Genomic DNA, 22228 nt, shown 5'->3' with positions numbered 1-22228 from the left:
TTATTTATTTAATTCTATGAAACGATACGTTACCGCCGCGCACTGCACTACTATCCACAGACTCCAGAGTGACACCTGAGATCGAAAAACGCGAACGTTTAGGAGCAGGTTTTTTTTTTCGGTACCTCAGCCCAGCATCTCCGCCGCCATCTCGCCGTCGTTGTCGCTGCCAGCCGCTGTCTCTTCGGATGGCTTCTTTATTGCTCGGCTGTGTTTGAGATGCTACAATATTGACTCAGAATCTCCCCATCGGCTTCCTGGCCGGGGGTTCAAATTTTGCGGCAGCAGATCCGCCACCAAAATCGTTATATAAAATGACACACCTACGGGCGCTCTGGTTTAGTTTGATAGCGGAGTCGATCTTCGCAGTATCTGTTGGAGGTTTCGCTGGAATTCGCTGTGCTTTCTCGTTTGTCTCGTCGCGTGTGCACTCGTAGCTGACTAGGGATCTGTTGCTGTGGAGAAGATTAGAGCAGAGGGTGGAAGTGTGATTCGATAACTGGTCCTGCATTGCGTTGTTCCTGTCTTTCTGTTCGGAAGAGAACCGAATAAAACGAGCACAAAATGAGAATTGTAAGTGGATGCGTTGGAAAAATTGTTTGATTAGAAAAAAAGGGGTGGAAGATAATACAGTGATGAAATATCGTAACATTATTGAGTGATTGAGGACACAACAATCCCGTTCAAGAAACTGTTGGGAATGAAAAGTGATTTGGAGCAATGATATTCCGATATCGGTATAAAAAGAAGATTGAATAATTCCGGGGTGTGAAATCATTGTGAAAAAAATAGGTTTTCTGAATATGATAAAGGAAAGTTTTCCAGTCAAGTAAGAGAAACGGTTCCCAATCAATTGTTTATAACGTTTGTCACAGTCGAGTTCAATCGGTGTCGAAATATACGAAGTGCGTTCAAAAGAGAACCTGAGTTCTGGAAACTACATATTCTTGTGGCGCCATTCATTAATGGCTACCAACTTCTATGAATTTTAAATGACATGATGTTGTGGTTCGATATTTTAGAAGTGACAGCATATGACAAAGTTTGTGTATGATTTTTGGGTTGGTTCTTGTGGCTTTTAGATGAGCTTGAGAACAATAACGCATCAATTGTCTGCATACACATGCTTTCTTTTAAAATACTTTCATTTGAGCAGTGGGGTTGAGTGAAGTTTTCGCACCTGGTGCGGAAGTGTCTGGTTGCACTCCCCTCTCCTCTCCGGGATTTTTTTTATGTTGTAAAATATTTTTTTTTAAATCATTTATTTTCAATTGGCTCAGCAACGTTAAGCATCAATGAGCCGTATTTGTGAATAGGGAAAAGCCCTTGTGAGTACAACTATGCAAATGTTCTTTCTCAAAAAGGCATAAAAACCCTATAGTTTTTTCAAGAAATGATAAAAACTATAGGGTTTTAAAATATAAATAATTATATAACAATACATAATAAAATAATATTTGAGGCTTCTTCTTGAGGATTTTTTGATAGAGATAACCACCTCCTTGAAGATTGCGTGCGAATGCGTGAATCTGAATGTGTTTAAGTTCTGAGGGAAATAGTTGGAGAAAAATGAAAACATTAAAACCATAGATTATTGGTAAATAATAGAATTATTAATAACAAAAAACAAAAAAAGTTGGAGATGTAAACGATAATTAAAAATAACAGAAAAAATACACACATACTCATACTTGAAAGTGTATGGACTTGAGGAAATAATATATCTACGAAATAGCATCGAGATTGCGTGTAGCCAGAACGTCGCGGATCGAAACATAGGGTGTCATTCCCTTTTCGCGGAAATTTTCTATTAAAGATAACCTGTTATTTTGAAAATCAGAGCAATACCACACAATGTGATCAATATCGTGATAACCTATACCGCAAACAAATAAGTTACTATCACTAATATTAATTCGGAAAAGATGTGCATTCGAGGAATAATGATTCGACATTAGTCTGCACACTACCCGTATGAAATCACGAGAATAATTATATCCTTTGAACCATGATTTGAGGGAAACTTTAGGAATGATAGAATACAGCCACCGACCTTTATCACTTCCATTCCAACTTGTCTGCCAAGATTCAAGTGCACGTTCACGAGGAATATTGAGATATTCATCAAAAGTAATGGGCCTATGAAATAAGACTCCTTCCATTGCGCCCTTTTTAGCTAGAAAATCTGCTTTTTCATTTCCTGGTATCGAACAATGAGAGGGAATCCATACAAAAGTGATATTAAATGATCTACTCATCAAAACACTTAAAAGCTGTTGGATTCCAGACAAGAAATACGAAGAATATCTAGACCTTACCGAACGAAGTGCCTCTAAAGAGCTGAGACTATCAGAAAAGATGTAAAAATGTTCGGGTGACAAGGACTGAATATGTTGTAAAGCAGTGTATGTCGCAGCCAATTCCGCAACAAACACCGAACAAGGTAAACTAAGCTTACGGAATAGGAAGGAAGGAAGGTATTGAATTAGAGAGACTTTAAACTCTGAGAGTTCATTCGTCTCTTGCCCTTGCGGGCGGGAAATTTAACTGAAGGAAAACTAAGAAAAACTATTGCAAAATTCGTTATTCTCGCTCGACTCAGTCCTAGTAACCGCTATGGATGTATGTCGTATCGCCGCACCCTACACGGCTCTGGGGCCAAAAACACAACCAAACAATTGGAGCAGGGAAAAAGCCCATTTTAGTGTGCTTGAAGAGCTTGCTTCTAAAATGGGCGTAAAAACCTGCTCATCTTTTGCTGAAAAGAAAAGAACAGAAAAGGAAAATACTTTTAGTGTGTATTCATCTCGATATTATATTATTAAATTTTGTCGAATAAACCTGTATCCTTTAAGAATTTTATGGTCCGGTCCTCTTCGATGTCGTCTCTTGCTAATGCAGTTCTGATGCTGTCTCCAACCTGAAATTTTGTTCTAGAGATGTTAAAAACTGGGCAATTGATTAACAAATGCTCTACTGTGAGCCTTACATTGCACCATGTGCAGCGCGGTTGATTTGCGATCGAGTAATTATATGTTAAGAGAGTATGCCCGATACGCAAGCGTGTCAGGCATACTTGAATGGGGCGCTTAGTACTGTCCATCCAAGGATGGGTGGTATTCTTTATCTTTCTTAGAAAGAAGTCATAAGAGGTGTTCCAATTTATATCCCAACACGATCGTAGGTTGTTATCAACCCATCTGATGATGTCTTCGGACGGGGGGATATCAGTCCATAGTTCAGAATTTCTTCCCTCTTTGGCAAGACGATCAGCTAATTCATTTCCTTGAATTCCGCAGTGTCCCGGGATCCAACAGAAAATGATGTCCTTTCCCTTGATTCCAGCTTCAATGCTTTGGGTCCAGGGGTGCTTATTTTCGCCACTCTGGAGTGCAAGCAGGGAGCTGTAGGAATCGGAGAAAATCACCGTTTTCGTGTTATCATCACATAGTGATATCGCAACGAGGAGGGCAGCTGTTTCTGCTGAGAAAATTGAACAAATGGATGGTAATTGGAATTTTATCTGAGCATTGTCGGAAAAGATGCCAAATCCTACTTTATCACCATCAACAGATCCATCTGTGAAGATTTTGCGATGGAAGGGGAACTGTTTATGTATGTGATTGTTGAAGATAGCTGTGACTATACTGTTGGCTTCACCAGCTTTAACAGATTTTTTAATAGTCCAGTCAAATTTTGGTCCTTGGTCCTATGGTCGGGGGCCTTCTCTAGTTAGAGGAGCGGCTCCCGGGAGAGTGATATTGCAAATGTCTTGAAGCCATTTGCTAGCTCTCGTGGTGGTTGATGTGAGATTTGGATATCTCTGTGAGATTCGGATGGCTCGATTGGCCAAGGCTCTGGTGATGAACATTTCGAAGGGAACTTGGCCAGCCTCCGCAAGCAAAGCTTTTATTGGGCTGGACTTACAGGCTCCTGAGGCATATCTGATTACGCTATGGTAGCAAGGTTTTAAATGATCAATTGATTTCCAGGATGCACTGCTGAAGAGTTCAATCCCGTATAGCATTCTTGTGAAGACGTTACTTCTACCGATTTTATAAATGGTTCTACGCGCGCTTAAGCGGCTGCGACCACTTATTACCATCGTTAACCGGATACGGCTTTTGATATCTGCTTTTGTCTTTTTGATGTGGTCTGTGAATGAAAGATTTTTATCTATTATAACACCTAGAATTCGAGCTGATTTAACTCGTTTCACAAGTGCACCATTAATTATGCATGGTTTAAATTTTTTCTTGTGACCTTTTAGACTGCAGCAATGAAGTATATTGGATTTTTGTGCTGAAATTTTGAAACCAATTGAATCTGCCCAGCTGCTGATAGCAGAGATTCCTATCTGGAGTCTTCTGCGTGCAAGTTCAGTGAATGATGCTCGGGCCATAAGCAGTATATCGTCAGCATATGCCAGTATTTCGATGTTTGGTGGAATAACATCGAAAACTGATTGCATTGCTATTAAGAAGAGAGTTGCCGAAAGAACAGAGCCCTGTGGTACTCCGTTTTCTTGAACTCGGCTTTCAGATATTGACCCTCCGAAGAAAACTTGAAAACTTCGGTTGAGGAGGAAACTTTGAATGATTTCGATGAGGTAACCTTCGAATCCCCATTGGTGGAGTTGATCTATGATATTATGCTTCCAGGTGGTATCGAATGCTTTGGAAAGATCAAGCAAAGCAAGTTCATTGTGTTGTCTCTTCTGTGTGGAGTCATGAAGAAATTGGTTGAGATGGCAGAAATATGTACTTGTGCCTTTTCCTCGACGGTAAGCATGTTGTCTGGGGTCTAGTAGTTGTTGTTCTTCGAGGGTTGTTATCAGTCTTCGGTTAATCATCCTTTCAAAAAGTTTCCCTAAGCAGCTGAGGAGCGTGATAGGGCGATAGCTATTCACATCACGTTTGTCCTCCTTTGCTTTGGGGATCGGGATTACCATGCCAGCTTTCCATGAATCTGGAAAGTATCTGTTTGTCCAGCACTCGTTGAAAATCTGCAAAAGCAGGGTTTTCGCATGGTGGGGCAGGTGTCTTATCATCGTGTATTCGATATTATCCGGACCGGCTGACTTACCTTTGGACCTTTTAAGGGCCCAGAGCAGCTCGTCCATGGAGAAAGGTTTGTTGTATTCGTGCTGTTGACCTGTAGCAGAGGGAAACACTTCTAGTTCTGCTTTGGCTTTGATATTCTTAAAGGCATTGGTGTAATTCGAAGTGGATGAAGATTTGGCGAAATGATCTGCCAGATGTTCGGCTATGGTACCAGGGTCTTCAGTAGTAATACCGTTGATCTCAATGGAATAGCAGTTAGAAGCTTTCTTGCCACTGAGAGCGTTGACCTTGTTCCATAGTTCTTTTGAAGATGTTGAAGGATTAAATTCATCAAGAAATTCAGTCCAGCTTTGGGTTTTTGCTTCGGCTATTGCTTTTCTGGCTTTAGCTCTAGCTTCCTGAAAATTGAATAAAGCAATCCTTTTGCTGTTGTTTCCATCTGGAAGACGTCTGAGAAGACGAAGCAGTTTTCTTCTTTTTTTGATGGCAAGTGCTACTTCGTTATTCCGCCAGGGGACAGCCTTACGACCGGGGTTCCCACTTGTTCTGTAGATATTTACTTCTGCAGCGGAGAGAATGGCTTGAGTAAAGTCATCAACAGAGTAGCTTATGTGTGCTTGAAGTAAGCTGTCAATTGTAGATTCGAAGCCTTCCCAGTTGGCTGATTGGTATTTCCATTTTCTGCGAAGAGTAATATTGGGATTCCTTGTTAATGTTCTGATGTGAATTGGGAAGTGATCACTTCCTCTGAGGTCATTGTCAACAAACCAATTTAGTCTGGGTGCCAGTTCCCAAGATGCGATCGTGAGATCGAGGGCAGACGTTGATCCAAAACGTGGATCGAGTCTGGTATGTTGATGATCGTTGATGATAATGAGGTTCAGTTTTTGGATGATTCTAAGAATCGTATGACCTCTTGCGTCACATTTTTTTCCTCCCCAGGAAGTATGGTGTGCGTTGAAGTCACCCATGATAATAAATGGGTGTGGTAATTGTTTGAAAGCATTTACCAAATCAACTTCAAAATCATTGATATTGTGCTGAAGGGATATGTATATTGAAGCAAGGGTTACCTGGAAAGGTCCCTTGAGTTGGACTGCACATATTTGTAGTGGTGATGTTATGGGGATCACAGTATGAGGAAGGTGACTTAGGACAGCGAGGCATGTTCCTCCTTGTTGTGAAGATAGTCCATCACAAAAATACCATTTGAATTTGCCTCCTAGGGCACTATTCATGTCTGTACCAGTCGGTACTTTAGTTTCTTGGAAAGCTAGGGTTAGTGGGAGATGTTTCTCTTCCGCTAACATTAATTTTATTTCGTTCATTGAACTGTAAAGCCCACGCAAGTTCCATTGAATGGAAAGTTTGCGATTAGGGATAGGGTCTCGAGACGATGGTGTATGATTAGGTGGGGGATTGAATGTTAAGATTGGAAGGAGGGAAGTGGGCTGAGGTGTGGAGGATAAATTGGAGATTGGTGGAGTAGAATCAGTTGAAATTAGTTGTGGTTGGGTTTTTCACCCTTGGAATGTTTGAGTTTTAGTCTCGGATCATTTTTGGAAACATTAACAATTGGTTTGTTGGTAGTAGGATTGGGTTTGTGTTGGGTAGTAGGTGGATTGGATCCAATTGGTTGGGTTGAAGTGCTGGGTTGTGATAGGTAGTTCTGGTGGGATTGGGTCTTCTGTAGGGTTGGGGTCGATTTCTTACTTTTAGGTTTCTTCCTAGAAGATTCCTTCTCAATTGGTTGTTCATCTTCCGATGATTTGAATTCATCTGAAGTTGTTGTTTTCGAGATGATTTTTCTTTTGTTTGAGTAAGTTGATTCGATCTCCATTGGAAATTCAGAATCTTCCTCAGAGTCAATTGGTATGATGCTGGATCCCTGTCCAGATTTTTTATTGGCCTGAATAGAAACAGTCTTATTCGATTTAATAGGAGCTGACTTTGTTTGTGTACAGTTGCACTTGCATTGTTGGCATCCTGTGTTTTGGATATTGTCGAGCCGCTCTTTTAATTTACTAGCGAAGGAAGAACCATTATTGTTTTCACAAATGGATTTAGCTTCCTTGTAGGAGATTCCTTTATCAATCCTAACTCGCGTTATCTTGTCCTCGGCGATCCAAGCTGGGCACTTCCTGCTAGTGGAGGAATGATTTTCCTTGCAGTTCACGCATGAGGCAGGTGCATTGCATTGAAACTTCTTCGCCTTGTCTTTATCGGTGTAACCCGCGACGCCGGGAAAGCGCGCGAGTTTGTCGCGACCGGAGGGTTATCCGCAGGTAAGCGGTTGGCTTAAGCGCCACTCCCGCGAGGGAGACCAACCGCCGTGTTCTTGCTTTGCCCGGCAATGAGACACCCAACACCTGAGGGCGGGTTTTTCCTTCGTTCCAAACCCCGGTTTGCTCCGCGACTTGCACCTGCGCTAAGAAGGACCCGCGACACCGTTTGTCCGCGTTCCACAATTCAAGTAACAGAGGCAATACGGTTGTTCCAATGAACACCGTTTATGCCAAACTTCTCATCATTGGACCTACGCTTGGCATCACCCACCTTGAAGTTTCAGAGAGCAGAGTCTTTGGAACACATTAATTATATTTACAACATTTACTTCGAAACTTCCAATTAACGAAAAATAATAAACACCCGATACAATTTTCGAAACGAAAATTCGCGGAAATAACCGGGTTTGTGAGAAAAAGGACAAACCCGCCCTCAGTGGGTGTCTCATTGCCGGGCAAGGATAAAACACGGCGGTCGGTCTCCCTCGCGGGAGTGGCGCTTAAGCCGACCGCTTATCTGCGCAAAATCCCCGGTCGCGACGAACTCGCGCGCTTCCCCGGCGTCGCGGGTTACATCGGTTTGGTTTAGTTCTGGGTGTGCTACACCACAGTTACGGCATAACTGTATTTTCTTCATACACTTCTTGAAAGTGTGTCCATAATTATAGCATCCGAAGCATTGCATCGGGCTTGGATAGTAGTTTCTGGTTGGTGCGCGAATGAAACCGAAGTTAATCACTTCGGGAATGACTGTTCCGTTGATGGTTAGGATTAGGGTAGAAGTTGCTACCTTTTCCTTTTTAATTGTATCGTATCTAAATATTCTTTTGACACCGATAACTTTTTGCTCAGAGAGTTCAGTAAGAAGTTCATCCTCTGGCATGAAAACAACATCCCAGCAAGATACAACACACTTGCGTTGATTAAGAGTGGGATGAAAAATTATTTCAATTGGGGTCGAGTCAGTTAGCGACTTCATACCCATTAAAGGTTCAACCTGTTTGACGTCGCGTATTTGTAGAATATATTGAAGGCGATTTTTATCATCGCGTTGAGGTTTTGCATCTTTAAATTTACCTCCGATCACACCTTGGATCGATTTCGATACAACGAAGGGGTTGGGTGGAAGAATATTACCATCAGTTGCTCTTAACAATAAAATTTGCAAATTTCCGCCAAAGGGATCAGCCCATTTGGGGGAAGTGTGGGTGGTGGGAACACCATTGTATATATTTGTTGGCTTTCCGGCGCCGGAGCTGCTGGAAGCCATGTTCAAGGCTGGCTATACCTAGGTACAGCCAGGTAAAAAGTTTTTAAATTTTCTTATTATATGTACGTTGTGCGTCGGGGGACAATAACAGCGGGGACGAAAACGGCGGAGGACAGTAACGGCGGGGGACAATGCCAACGCAGTTACAAGAACGAACACCGAAATCACTTGGCGGAAAAACACTTGGGGCAGAAAAGCACTGTTTTAAAAACACTTGGAAAAGTCACTTTTAAATGTCTGTTATATAAAATCAATTTGGGATATGTAGTAAAAATTTCCTAACCTATACCCTTTGGGCGTCCTATCTTTCACTAACTCCTGGTATTATGAAAAGTTTGGTCACTCACCGATCGTGTTGAAGGACCTCCTCGAAGATCACCACCTAATGGTAGTGGGGTAGCGGGGAAGGGACCGGATACCGCCGACGGCAGGGCAACAGCCGCAGCAGTTCGAAACGACGAAGTGAAAATAACCTCCTTTCACACCTTACACCTCCTGAGCTGCTGATGATTGATGAGTAGAAATTGCGCCAAAATCGCGCGTCACTGGCAGGAAAACGTTGCTGATGAGACGGGCGCAAACAGCGGGACACGCAAAGGGCAGTGAAAACTGCCGGTCAAAGTAGCCAATCCGACCGGACCAACTTCCTGAATGGCCGTTGGGGGCTTCTCGGCTGCTTCCTCCTTTCCTGGTATCCGGACAACTGTTGCTGAAAAAAACGCTATATTTAGGACCGAAATTAGCTTTGAAAAAAGCTTTGCATTCGGTTGTAGGAGAAAACTTGTATTTTTATTATTCTCTTTTAGAATGGCGCTAAAAACATAACCGTTCAGGTCGAGTGTCAGTAGCACCATGCTTACGGAATGTGGAGAAGTCAATATTAAATACCCCAAAGCCTGTGGAACCATGAAGACTGGATCCATCAGTAAAAAAAGTTTTGGTTGAGTCAATATGTTTATATCTTGACAAGAATATTGCAGGCATAACTATTTGGCGGAGATCACCTGAAATACCACTAACATAAACTTTCATTGTCAAGTCAAAATTAATAGAAGGATTGAACAAAATTGAAGGAATGGATTGGAAACCAGATGAAGCCGATGGGCTTTCCAGGGTCAGAAATTCATGATATAGTAACATTCGCTTAGATTGAGTACCTAAGGTTAGCATTTTTTCAAAGTTTGCTATCACTATCGGATTGAGTGTTTCACAACGTATCAAAAAACGGAATGATAACTCGAAAAAGCGCACAGAAAGAGGAAGGATGCCAGCTAAAATTTCTAGGCTCATTGTATGCGTTGACTGCATACATCCTAGAGCAATACGCAAACAGCGATATTGAATTCTCTCCAGTTGCAGAATATGAGTACGAGCAGCGGATCTGAAGCAAAAACTTCCATACTCCATTACAGATAGAACGGTTGTTTTATACAACCTAATTAAGTCGTCAGGATGGGCCCCCCACCAAGTCCCTGTTATGGATCGAAGAAAATTTATTCGTTTCTGACATTTTTGTTTCAAGTAGCCTATATGCCTCTGGAGTCAAACACAACTCCTAAATACTTGAATGACAAAGAGAGCCTAATTGTTCTACCCAAAAGTTTAAGTTGCAGTTGAGCAGGATGGTGTTTTCTTGAAAACACAACCATCTCTGACTTTTCAGTAGAAAACTCAAAACCCAATTTACAAGCCCAATCAACCAAATTATCAAGAGAAATCTGCAAGGGATTATACAGATCAATACTGTCTTTGCCCATTACCGACACTACGCAATCATCTGCATATTGTCTCAAAGTACAATTACCTGATAAACAAACATCAATGTCATTTACATAAAAGTTGTAAAGGATTGGACTAAGACATGAGCCTTGAGGGAGACCCATGTAGCTAATTCGTAAAACTGACGAAGAACCATGGGAAAAACTCATATGTTTTTCACGCATAAGGTTAAACAGAAAACTATTTAATTTTGGAGAAAACCCATTTAGATGAAGTTTTTCAAAAAGAACCTCAATGGAAACTGAATCAAAGGCACCCTTGATGTCTAGGAACACTGATGCCATTTGTTGCTTTTTACTCAAGGCGATGTCAACCTCTGATGAAAGCAGAGCAAGACAATCATTAGTTCCTTTGCCTCTACGAAACCCGAACTGCGAAGGTGAGAGAAGGTTGTTGGATTCTATCCAGCTGTCTAAACGACTTAGAATCATTTTCTCTAATAATTTGCGAATGCAAGAAAGCATTGCTATTGGTCTATAAGAATTATAATCAGACGCAGGTTTACCAGGTCACAGAATAGCTATAACTTTAATCTGTCGCCACTCATGTGGAACAACGTTCTGCTCAAGAAAAACATTGAACAATTTTAACAAACGTTTCTTCGCATTATCAGGAAGGATTTTCAATAAGTTGAATTTGATCCTATCTGACCCCGGAGCCGAATTGTTACATGACAGAAGTGCAAGCGAAAATTCAGCCATACTGAATGGAGGCGCAATATCATCAGATGTCTCCAGGCAGGGAGGTGGAGCGGGGGCTGAATCTGGGCATATCTTCTTGGCAAAGTCATAGATGTACCTTTCAGAATATTCAATCTGTTCATTTGAATGAGAAGAATTTCTCATTTGTCTGGCAACTCTCCAAAGAGTGCTCAAAGAAGACCAGTGTTGTAAACGGTCGACATTTCTCTCAACCATCACATACTGCCCTTGCTCAAGAGTTACGGCTCAATATGTATTGCGAATGTAACCAAGAATGCATTGCTCGGTTCTAATAGTCACATCAGAAATAAACGCACAGCCGCAAACACGACTATCAATTGAACGTTTATATGTTTTCTCTTTCTGTCGACCGTACCCAGAAGAGCGATGAAAATATGCTATTTCCATTCTACCATTCGTGCTCATAACCATCCCTCAATTCCGGCTAATATGACTGTAGTTTTAATGTCATTTGACATTAAAACTGCAGTGGTGTGCATTCTTTTTCTCCCTTTATTCTGCATTCAAGCGTAGCTGCACATATACATCCACCTGCTCACTCACACATCCATACACGATGGATGGTATTCAGACGGATTGCTATATCAAAGCAACCGTCGAACTCTCCCCTATCAAGTGCGAATGTGTTGAATGAACGTTTTCAGCGGTAGCGTTCCCCGTGAACACTGTTGTTTAATTACGGGGCGATGGATATCTAATGTATAGGACGAAAAAAAGCCGAAATGTCATATGACATTTTTAGTTCGACGGTTGTTTCAAGACGGGTCTATGGTACTAGGTGAGGCCGTTTCGTCACTAAGTTGGTTAGGGGAGCGGTATATGAAAACAGTACGGAAGAAAGCAGAAGGGGAATTATTTCCTTGAAGCGTGAAAGAGACAGACTGATCAGGAGCGAGCTTCGGCACTAGCGTATTGTGTTTTGTTTACAAACAAAACACAGTAGATTTCCAAGATGGCTGAAGAGTGGTTTTAGCAAGTTGGCCCACCTTAGGATATACTTCTACGCGCCTTGGGTTGTTTGACTGTTCATTTTATGATGTTCATTAATGACACAGCACATACGTCTCCATGAACAGTCATACGATGGTGACCATTAGCAACACTGAAGAAGACTCTCGGGAAAGCCCATTCACAAAATTACGCCAATAACCTCTTTTTTTGGCTTTTATGAAGCTTTTGAATTTACGCTCCAGATAAATGTAATTGTCGTAACGTTCGCAGGAACCCGATTTACGCCAATCCTTGAACGCATTCGATTTTTCTTTATAAAGTTCTGTGCAATCTTGATCCCACCACAGATTAGGAGGACGACTGCGAAACGAATTCCCAGGAAAACGTTTCGTCTGAGCATCAATAGCACTATCACGAATTAATCCAGCTAGAAAATTATACTCTTCTAACGGGGGTAACTCATGAACTAATGCCACTGATTCTGAAATAATTGAAGAATATCTCTTCCAATCAATGTGATGAATATTGTCATGCATTAATTACTTAATCTATCTTAACCAAAAATATCTTAACTTAATACTAAATGCGCTTAAATCGATTTGAACTTATTTTCTAATTAATTTAGTTACCTAAAATTTATATCTAAATCTATGATGAATATAGAACCCGATCTAAAGGGATCACCCTAGAATTTCTACCTAAGAGATAAAGCGAAGAGAGAACAATTCCGTTCGATGTCCACTAGTAGTGGACACTGTATATATAGGCTAGGATAGGAAACTATTGTTAAGAATAGGTCAGTACAAAATATATCGTTGGAGAGTGAAGTCAACCATCCAGTGTTTTATTGTGCAGTCGCGAAATAAGCTTCAAAGAAATTCATAGAAGAATTTCATCTAGAGATTGGATAGTCCCCCGAATCTCCTGTAATTCGCGGTTGTTAGTACAACATAAGTGCATCAAGCGCAACTTGCAGTGCGCAAGTGGCCGAGCATCATCATCGTTGGAGTCAACGAATTCAACGGATAGCCAGCGTCGGTGTATTCCACCATTGCATCGCTTCTTCTGGGCCGTCGTTTATCGCCGGTGGAAAATCCTTCGAAAAGGAACGGGTAAGCCCCATCATTTGGTCCTTCGAACCGGATCGAAGGTACCCCAGACCAGAAAGGCAGGTGTGGTGAGTACACCATTTCGTATTTCTTCCATGCGCTGGCAGTTGATTGACCTGCAGTTGAGGTCAATAACTTGTGTGGATGATCAAAGCCAAGCCTTTCGAAGCCATTTTGAACGCGCACAGTGAATAGGCTAGTCAGTAAGCAGATTTCTCGACCCGTTGGCATTGGCGAAGCAACGGTGTGTGCAACTGGAGAAGTTCCAAGAAAAATAAAAATCTGATTTGAAAATACAATACATTTAGTGAATTGAAGTTTCGTTTACCTTTATATTTGGTGGTGGTGAGTGGAAAGTTGAGCCGCGTGATTGGTACGTCTGTGTCAAGAAAGACTTTAACGTTCATTTTACGTATCATCCAAGGGTTATTCGTTCGTGTAGAAAGTGGCACACCGTGACGGGAAGGATTTATTCGTACGATTTGTGTCATTTTCCGATAATTGCGCCGTGTAGAAGACGGTACGACGCGTCGGGAAGGAGTCGGTAATCCGATTTACGTACCGTTCTTCCGAATCTCGTTTTTCCGCATTCGATCTGTGGTGGTAGTGAAGTGGTGATAGTAATCGAGATGTCCACCAAACCAGAAAAGAAGTTGGCCGAATGCCTGATGAAGCGCAAGGCATTGCTCGTCGTTCGTGATTCCGTCGAGGGGTTTATCAAGAATTTCGACAATCAAGATGACGTGTACCAAATCCCGATCCGTGTTGAGGCGCTGGACAGAGTCTATAGCGAGTTTTTGGACCTTCAAACGGAGATCGAGAAATACGATGATGTTGAGAAATTTGAGGAGCATCTGCAAGAGCGAGAAGCATTCGAAGCGCGATACGCGGTAGGGTTCCTACTGATGAAACGTTCCACTGATCCCAACCAATCAGCATTGAATGCATCCTTCACGGCAAATAATCATGCTTCTCAAGCGGGATTCCACCTACGCTTACCCAAGATTGGTCTACCGAAATTCGACGGAGATTTGTCCAGCTGGCTTTCTTTTCGTGATACGTTCACCTCCATGGTCCATTCCAATGCGGACATTCCGACAGTAGCGAAGCTGCAATACCTCTTACAGTCATTGGAAGGAGAAGCACACAAGCCTTTCGAATCGACCGATATAAGTGCGGACAATTATTCTCTAACATGGGACGCTTTGCTAAAACGATACGACAACAAGCGTTATCTGAAGCGTCAACTATTTCGAGCTCTGTATGACCTCCCGTCCCTCAAGAGAGAGAGTCACCTCAAGAGTTGCATGACCTGGTTGATGATTACCAAAGGCATGTGAAGGCCTTAGCGAAACTGAACGAACCAGTCATCCACTGGGATACCCCGTTGATTAATCTGCTAAGCTACAAGCTGGATTCAACAACCCTCCGATCCTGGGAAGAAAAAACGAGTAGCGCTGATAATGTCACTTACGAGGAGTTGATCGATTTCCTTTATCAGCGGGTCCGAATGTTGAAGTCTGTCGTCTCCGATCTGCAACACCGCTCCACTCCACCCGGCCAAACCAAGGTGGTCGGTCCCACACCGATCCAGAAGAAGCCATTCAAGATGGTATCTAATTCCGCCACGACTGAAATCAAGAATTCCGCTCCGTACTGTATTGCATGTCCAGAGAACCATCTCCTGTTCCAATGTCCAACATTCTCCAAAATGTCCGTTCGCCAACGCCGAGAACTTGTATCCCAGAAACGTCTATGCTGGAACTGCTTCCGCTCTGGACACCAAAGTCGGAATTGTACGTCCAAGTATGATTGCCGAAACTGTCACCAAAAACACCACACCTTGTTACATGCAGCTGCAAACCCGAAGATTCAATCCGCTCCTATTGTCATGTCTGGTCAGCTATCCCTGCAACCGAATCCATCCACGTCGACCGTCGTCGAAACCCCAGGATCAGCCAATCCAAATCACCAAGTGAGTCTATCGGTGCAGTCCGAAAAATCCACTGTTTTGTTGGAAACAGTTAACCTTCTTGTTGTGGACCAGAATGGAAAAGAGCACTCTGCTCGTGCACTACTAGACTCTGGTTCAATGTGTAGCTTCATTACAAAGAGTTTGGCAAATTTACTCAACCTCCGTCGCACAAAAGTAGACATTGCCGTGTCTGGAATCGGTGAAGCATCGAAGCAGATCAAACGCAAGTTGACTGCTACGATTAAGTCGAAGTTGATTTCATACAGTACCACTCTCGATTTCCTCATCCTAAAGAAACCCTCAGTTTGTCTGCCAACTACACCGATTAATGTTTCCTCTTGGATATTCCCAGAAGTTCCGTTAGCCGATCCACGTTTCCACATTCCAGCCGACATTGACATGATTGTCGGTGGGGAAGTCTACCATGACCTACACACTGGTGTCACGATTCCCTGTGGTGAAGGGCAGCCTGTATTCGTCGAGACCTTGTTCGGATGGACTGTTTCCGGAAAGGTAGCCATCCAGTCATCCGAAGCACCACGTGTTTGTCACCTCACTACTGTGGACCGTAACCTGGAACAAGCACTCCAGAAGTTCTGGGAGTTAGAAGCCGTTGAACCGTGCTCCAAGTTAACAGTTGAAGAAAATATCTGCGAAGAACTGTATACCACTACCACCACTCGCGATTCGTCGGGTCGTTACGTTGTCTCCTTGCCACTCACCCGCGATCCGCTCGTCACCCACGGTGAATCCCGTTCAATCGCCGAGCGCCACTTCATGAACCTCGAAAAAAGATTAGAGCGAGATCCAACCACCAAAGATGCCTACTGTCGATTCATGGAAGAATACGAACACCTAAACCACATGAAGAAACTCGTGGATCCTGTAGACGAAACCAAGCCACACTGCTACCTCCCACACCATCCGGTGTTCAAGACATCCAGCTCCACCACGAAAGTTCGTGTCGTGTTCGACGCGTCGTGCAAGACGTCGTCTGGATTCTCCGTGAACGACTTACAGCTAGTTGGACCAGTCGTTCAAGAGGATCTACTGTCGATCCACATCCGATTCCGCATCCACCGAATTGCGTTCGTCGCCGACGTGGAAAAAATGTACCGGCAGATCCTGCTGCATTAGCTATTCCTTCGATACCAGCTCATCCTTTGGCGTTCCAGCCCAGATCAACCGATTGCTACGTACGAACTGCAGACAGTAACGTACGGTTTCGCGTCGTCTCCGTTCTTAGCGACTCGCACCCTCCAGCAGATTGCGCAGGACGCGAGTAAGACCTATCCAGCCGCAGCCGCGGTAGCCCAGAAGGATTTTTACGTGGATGATTTCCTGTCTGGTGCCGACACTGTTGAATCCGCCATCCACATCCGCCAAGAAATATCTGCCAAGTTTGCAGCGGCAGGCTTTCCGCTCAAGAAGTGGGCATCAAATTCATCTGGTGTTCTAGCAGACATTCCCGAAGAAGATCTAGCGTTCACGCCGTACCATGAGCTTCACAACGATCAATCCGTTTCCACTCTCGGGCTCATATGGGAGCCGAGAACAGACATGATGAGCTTTAAGGTTCAGCTTCCACTTCCAGCACCCGTTTTGACTAAGCGGAAGGTTATGTCGTACGTGGCGCAAATCTTCGACCCACTTGGCTTAGTGGGACCAACCATAGTCATCGCTAAACTTTTTATGCAGCGTCTATGGGCGTTGAAAACTGAAGCCGGAGATTCCTATGAGTGGGATCGTCCTCTTCCTCCTCGCTTGCAATTCATGTGGAAGGAGTTCCACGAAACGCTAGATACTATCGCCACTCTTCGAATTCCACGTTGTGTATCTGTAGCCAACGCAACCTCATTCCAGCTCCATTTCTTTTCCGATGCCTCACAGAAGGCGTATGGAGCATGCTGTTATGTGCGTTCGGAATCCGCTGGGATAGTCCATGTTCAGTTGCTGACATCTAAGTCCAAGGTAGCACCGTTGGCCAAACCACAAACAATCGCACGTCTGGAGCTATGTGGTGCAGTGCTGGCATCCAATCTTCTCAAGAAAGTAATGCACTCCATCCAAAAATCCGCTGAAGTTTACTGATGGACAGATCCGTCTACTGTCCTACACTGGTTGGATTCCTCGCCATCCCGATGGAAACCCTTCGTAGCTAATCGGGTGGCCATGATCCAAGAAGCTACCGAATCATGTCACTGGAATCACGTTTCCGGAAATTCCAATCCTGCTGATCCACTTTCCCGTGGCGTCAATCCGATTGACCTCAAGCAAAATTCCCTGTGGTGGAACGGTCCGGACTGGTTATCCCTTCCACCATCTGAGTGGCCTGTTAACGAGATGCCATCGCTCGATCCCCGTTGGATGTCAGAGGCCAAACCCATGGTAGCCATGGTAGCAACTGTCGACTCAAGGTTTTCCGATACATTGTTCTATCGGTACTCCTGCTTCAGCAAGCTTCGTCGATGTATTGCATACTGGATGCGATATTTCCGTGCCTTGACATTTGACATTGGTGGCTTGAAACTACTAGGAATATAAACCCTTCTCATCATTTTGCACTATTTTCAAAAGAAACGCTTCTGTTAATATTACTGCCTCGAAAAAAGGTGCATTACTTTCTCATTCTCGAGAGAAGCACAGCTGTCACCCTTATTGGAGGAAGTTTTGCTGCTGGTAAGCGAAACCTGATCATATACAAAATTCCAGAACGACATTTACTTTCTTTGTCACTAAACAAGCGAAATAAACACTTTTGTTATAATCAGCAACCTCGAAAACAGTAGCATTGCTTCATTATGATCAAGATTAGCGCAAATGCAATCCTAGTTGAAGGCAGATTTGCGACTGGCACGCGAACCCAAATAACTTATAACATTCTAGTAAGACATTCACGATGCTTGGTTTTCCCCAAATATTTTTTTGGTGCACAACCTTAACGCCTGCCTCGCCATAAGTCAGTTTAATGCATTGATGCATTCTCAAAGGCACCAACAAAGCCCTTATGATGACGGAAAACAAACAATGTTAACTGCTTGGAAAAAGACTGAATTACAGCTTGTACTCTGCTGTAACAGCCATCGATGCGAATTCACTGATGAGTTTGTCAAGAGCGACCGCCTTCACCATCAGCGGGGGGAGCTTGATTTTGGTTGCTGCCTGGGTAACCGCGCTTACATTTTTGACCGACGCGCCGAAGTCGCCTACTTCGCTGTTGTTCGATGCGGTGTCACACTCGCGAAGGCTCGAAGGCTGCGAACGCTTCTCACTGCACCAACATCGCGTGCATCATTAGATGACGCTTGCCTCGAAATTTTATTGCCCCTGGCAATGCGTTCGTTTTTTTGCAGGGCTCGAGCCTGCCTTCCTCTTCTTCTTGCTCATCATACACTACGCGAAGCGTCCAATTTATGACGCGGGAAGTAAAACACACGATACGAATAACGCGAAAAACGAATAGAAAAACCAAACGACGATATCCAAGTTGGATTACCACTGGTGGGGTCCAATCATAGATCGAAGCGTAGCGAAAGCAAAGTGAACTGGATTGCCCAACAGTCCGATGCCGAATGAAAGTTTGCCTCAGCGAGATCCACTGTTTATACTCTAGGCAAGTATTCCCCTTCATTCTTCTACTTTTCCTTTGTTTACGGAGATTTCCCCTTCGTTGGTCGTCGATGAGTTGCTCGTTATTGACAGCTCTGTTCGGGAAAGTACACAAACGAACAGAACAAATGTATGAGAAAATGGAAACACTTAAAGTTTTCATGAATTTTAACCATTTATAAACCCGGGGATTCTAATGTATAGCATATTAAACAAATCTTAGGGAATTTCCGATTCGTTTGGTATGTAAATCGCCAAAATCCGTTCGCGGCAAAAATAGTTATTAATGTTAACTTTACTTCATAAAAACGTGACCTGTTTTCTGATTTGGCACCCTTAATGAAAGACGTAGTTCTACGTCAAAACAATTGGAAGTGAAATATTTTTACAAAAAACTAGCTAGTTCGTTTTAATTTGATGTGCCGATTATCTAAATTGGCTTAGCAGTAAAAAAGTTATAATTAATTTTGAGGTCCGCGTTAGAGAAACACAGCTCAGAGGGAAAAATACCTCCGACTTGCATGTTTTGACAAAGCGGATTCCCCCAGCCACATTGATTTTGAAGTCCGTGTTAGGGAAACACAGCTCGGTGGGAACAAAAATACCCCCGACTAGCATAAAAACGCGACCTGTCTTCTGATTTGGCACCCTCCCTGAAAGATCAAAAGATTTTTTTGACTACCCTAAAATGAAGATGGGCACCCTAATGAAAAAATAAAAAAATACGGGTCTAATATTTTGCGATAAGAAACAAAATCATCACTTTTCATGATCTGAGAATCACTTTGTTGGTTTGGCATGAAATGGTTGTATAGATATACAAAATTTGCTAAAAAATGTCTTTCTAATTTTCCAACTTCCCGAATGATCAGGAACAACGGACAGTGTTAGATTTGATGCGTCTGCGTCAGGCTTATAATGCCAGAACAGTTATTTATGAATTCTTTTCTGTCATATGAACCTGACTGACCTGCAAGTTATGAATTCTGACACATAAACCTGATACTGACTGTTCAAATCCGTTGTTCCGTTCGTATTAAGCTTTTGCCAAATCATTTCCGAATGTATCCTTTCTATCAGAGTAGCCATGAAAAATTTGGTATCGAGATCAAACCGCGGATGAATCTACACTCTGTCCAACTTCTATCAGACTAGGTGATATTGCTGCTTTGTGTCGTTGTAAACAAACAATGCGACAATTTATATTCAAGTCACAGCAGTGGAACTCCATACAATTCACTGACTAAAAAGTTCCACATTTTCATCGCTTGTTTACGTGAAGAATATATTTTTTTCAGGCACACTTGATTCGAGAGTGTATGGATTTCTAGCTGTCTTGACGCAAGGTCTTTAATGAAGAATGATAAGATGGGAAGGTTTATTTAAACATGTTTATAATTACATAAGTTTATTCAAATATTAATATTGCTCTTCTTTAACTATTCAGTGCAATTTTATCAAAATTTGAAAGAGAAATTAAAAAAGGAATATTTTTTTTTCAATATTTTTTTGAGATGGTTTATGGATTTTTACATGATTACCGTTGCTTTGTTATTTACCCCCCATTATTTATTAATTTTCCCTGCTTTTCGTTCTTTGACCTATAATTTTAACAATTCAATTTGAGAAGTTTAAAATTGCGACAAGATAGGAATTTGGTGTGAAAGAGTGGATAATTAAGTGGCAAATTTTCGAAGCTTTTAAAGTTGATTCATAGAAGAATAAGATTTTATTTGATATGTCGGTTTTTGAAATCGACTCAATGGTTTAAAAGTTATGACGTTTTGGAAGAAATCTTTCTTACTTAATCAGCAAAAGGCCCCAGTGGCATGTGCTGTACACAAAGTCGTCTCCATTCACATGAATTTTATATTTTTTTACAATTCTTAACTTTCAAACTTATTTCAAGGATCAACATATCATATCTTTCTATTAATCCGCAAACATGCCTAGTAGTAACTTAAAAAAAACAAAACTCATAAACGACAAAAAGAGTCTTCGATTGTATATTTTTTATATATTTTTTACAGTTTTACAGTACACATTCGCCTATTGGCGCTTTTTTAGTTGGAGTGTTTTTTAATTGGCGGTTCGCTAGTTGGAGCACGCGACAATCAAAAAGCAGTTATCCGTCATAATTGTATGTCAGTTTTACTCTGTTGTTCCAATGCCATTTTTATTGAAGGGTCTTTGAATGGTACACTCAAAAAATTAAGACACAGTATAAAAGTTTTCAGTTTTGCAGTTGGATTGACAAATGTATTCGTTTGAAAACATTTATTAATATATATACATATTAGGCTGTCAAAAAAGTCCTGCGGTATTTCCGCGAGGTGTCGTTGTAAGCGCGTAGTTTTAGTTGTATTCATTGTATCGAGTCATACTATAGCTTGTTGGAAAGGTATTTTTGCGCGCTATAATATAGTCCTTGACTTGTGTTTTATTTGGTTAAGTCGTTCGTGAGTTATAGTGTCGCAAATATGGAGCAAAATAAAGAGAAAGTTCGACATATTTTACAGTACTTCTAAAGGGTGTGTCACATCAAATTGCATCACGGAAAAAACGCTGTAGAAATTTAATTTTTAGGAATTATATTATCAGCTTCCGCTTATAATCAGATAAGAGTGTATAGATCACGTTGGCCATGCTTCACTGTCAATTTTTCGTAAGTTTGGAAAAATGTCGTCGAACGAAAAAGAGCGTCGTGAATTATTCCTGTGCACTCATTTCGAGAATCCGGAGTTGTCACATCGGGACATCGGTAAGATGCTGGGAATCGTCCAATCCACGGTCAGCAGAGTACTAAAACGATACTTCGAGAACCTAACCATCGACCGGAAGGTGAAGAACGGCAAAAATGGATGCTCCGTCAGTGAAAAAGATCACAAGCGCGTAGTTAAGCAGTTTAGACGTGATCCGAGAAGTTCGGTCCGGGATGTCGCCAATAAGCTAAATTTGTCAAGTTCATTCGTCCAGCGGAGGGAGGGCCTGCGTACATACAAGGTTCAGAAGGCTCCTAACCGCGGCGAAAGGCAAAACATGGTGGGGAAGACGCGAGCCGCATTGCCTGGTAATGGACGACGAAACCTACGTCAAAGCGGACTTTCGTCAGCTGCCGGGCCTGTTGTTCTTCTCCGCAGAGGACAAATTCAGCGTTCCGGAGGAGATTCGCAAGCAGAAACTATCCAAGTTTGCCAAAAAGTACATGGTGTGGCAAGCGATCTGCTCTTGCGGAAAGTGGAGCGCCCCCTTCGTGATGACCGGCACGGTAAACGGGCAGGTTTACCTTAAGGAGTGCCTACAGAAGCGCTTACTACCACTATTGAAGCAGCACGAGGGCCCGACCATCTTCTGGCCGGATCTCGCTTCGTGCCACTATTCAAAGGACGTGTTGGAGTGGTACGAAGCCAACGGGGTCACCTTCGTGCCAAAGGAAATGAACCCGCCCAACGCGCCGTAGCTTCG

General features: G+C 42.6%; 1 protein-coding gene across 1 annotated transcript in view; it reads left to right on the top strand.

The window, feature by feature from the left end:
* Positions 1-255: 255 nt before the first annotated feature.
* LOC129778943 (cuticle protein 3) overlaps positions 256-22228 on the top strand; it is a 31836-nt gene continuing 9863 nt past the window's right edge. The window contains exon 1 of the mRNA XM_055786137.1: positions 256-573. Within this exon, the coding sequence (XP_055642112.1) occupies positions 565-573 (9 nt within the window). The 5' untranslated portion in view covers positions 256-564. The remainder of the gene's footprint in view (positions 574-22228) is intronic.

Source organism: Toxorhynchites rutilus, chromosome 1 (assembly GCF_029784135.1).
Source record: "Toxorhynchites rutilus septentrionalis strain SRP chromosome 1, ASM2978413v1, whole genome shotgun sequence".
Taxonomy (NCBI): domain Eukaryota; kingdom Metazoa; phylum Arthropoda; class Insecta; order Diptera; family Culicidae; genus Toxorhynchites; species Toxorhynchites rutilus.
The sequence above is the reverse complement of the archived record's forward strand: the minus strand, read 5'-3'. Positions and strand labels throughout refer to the sequence as shown.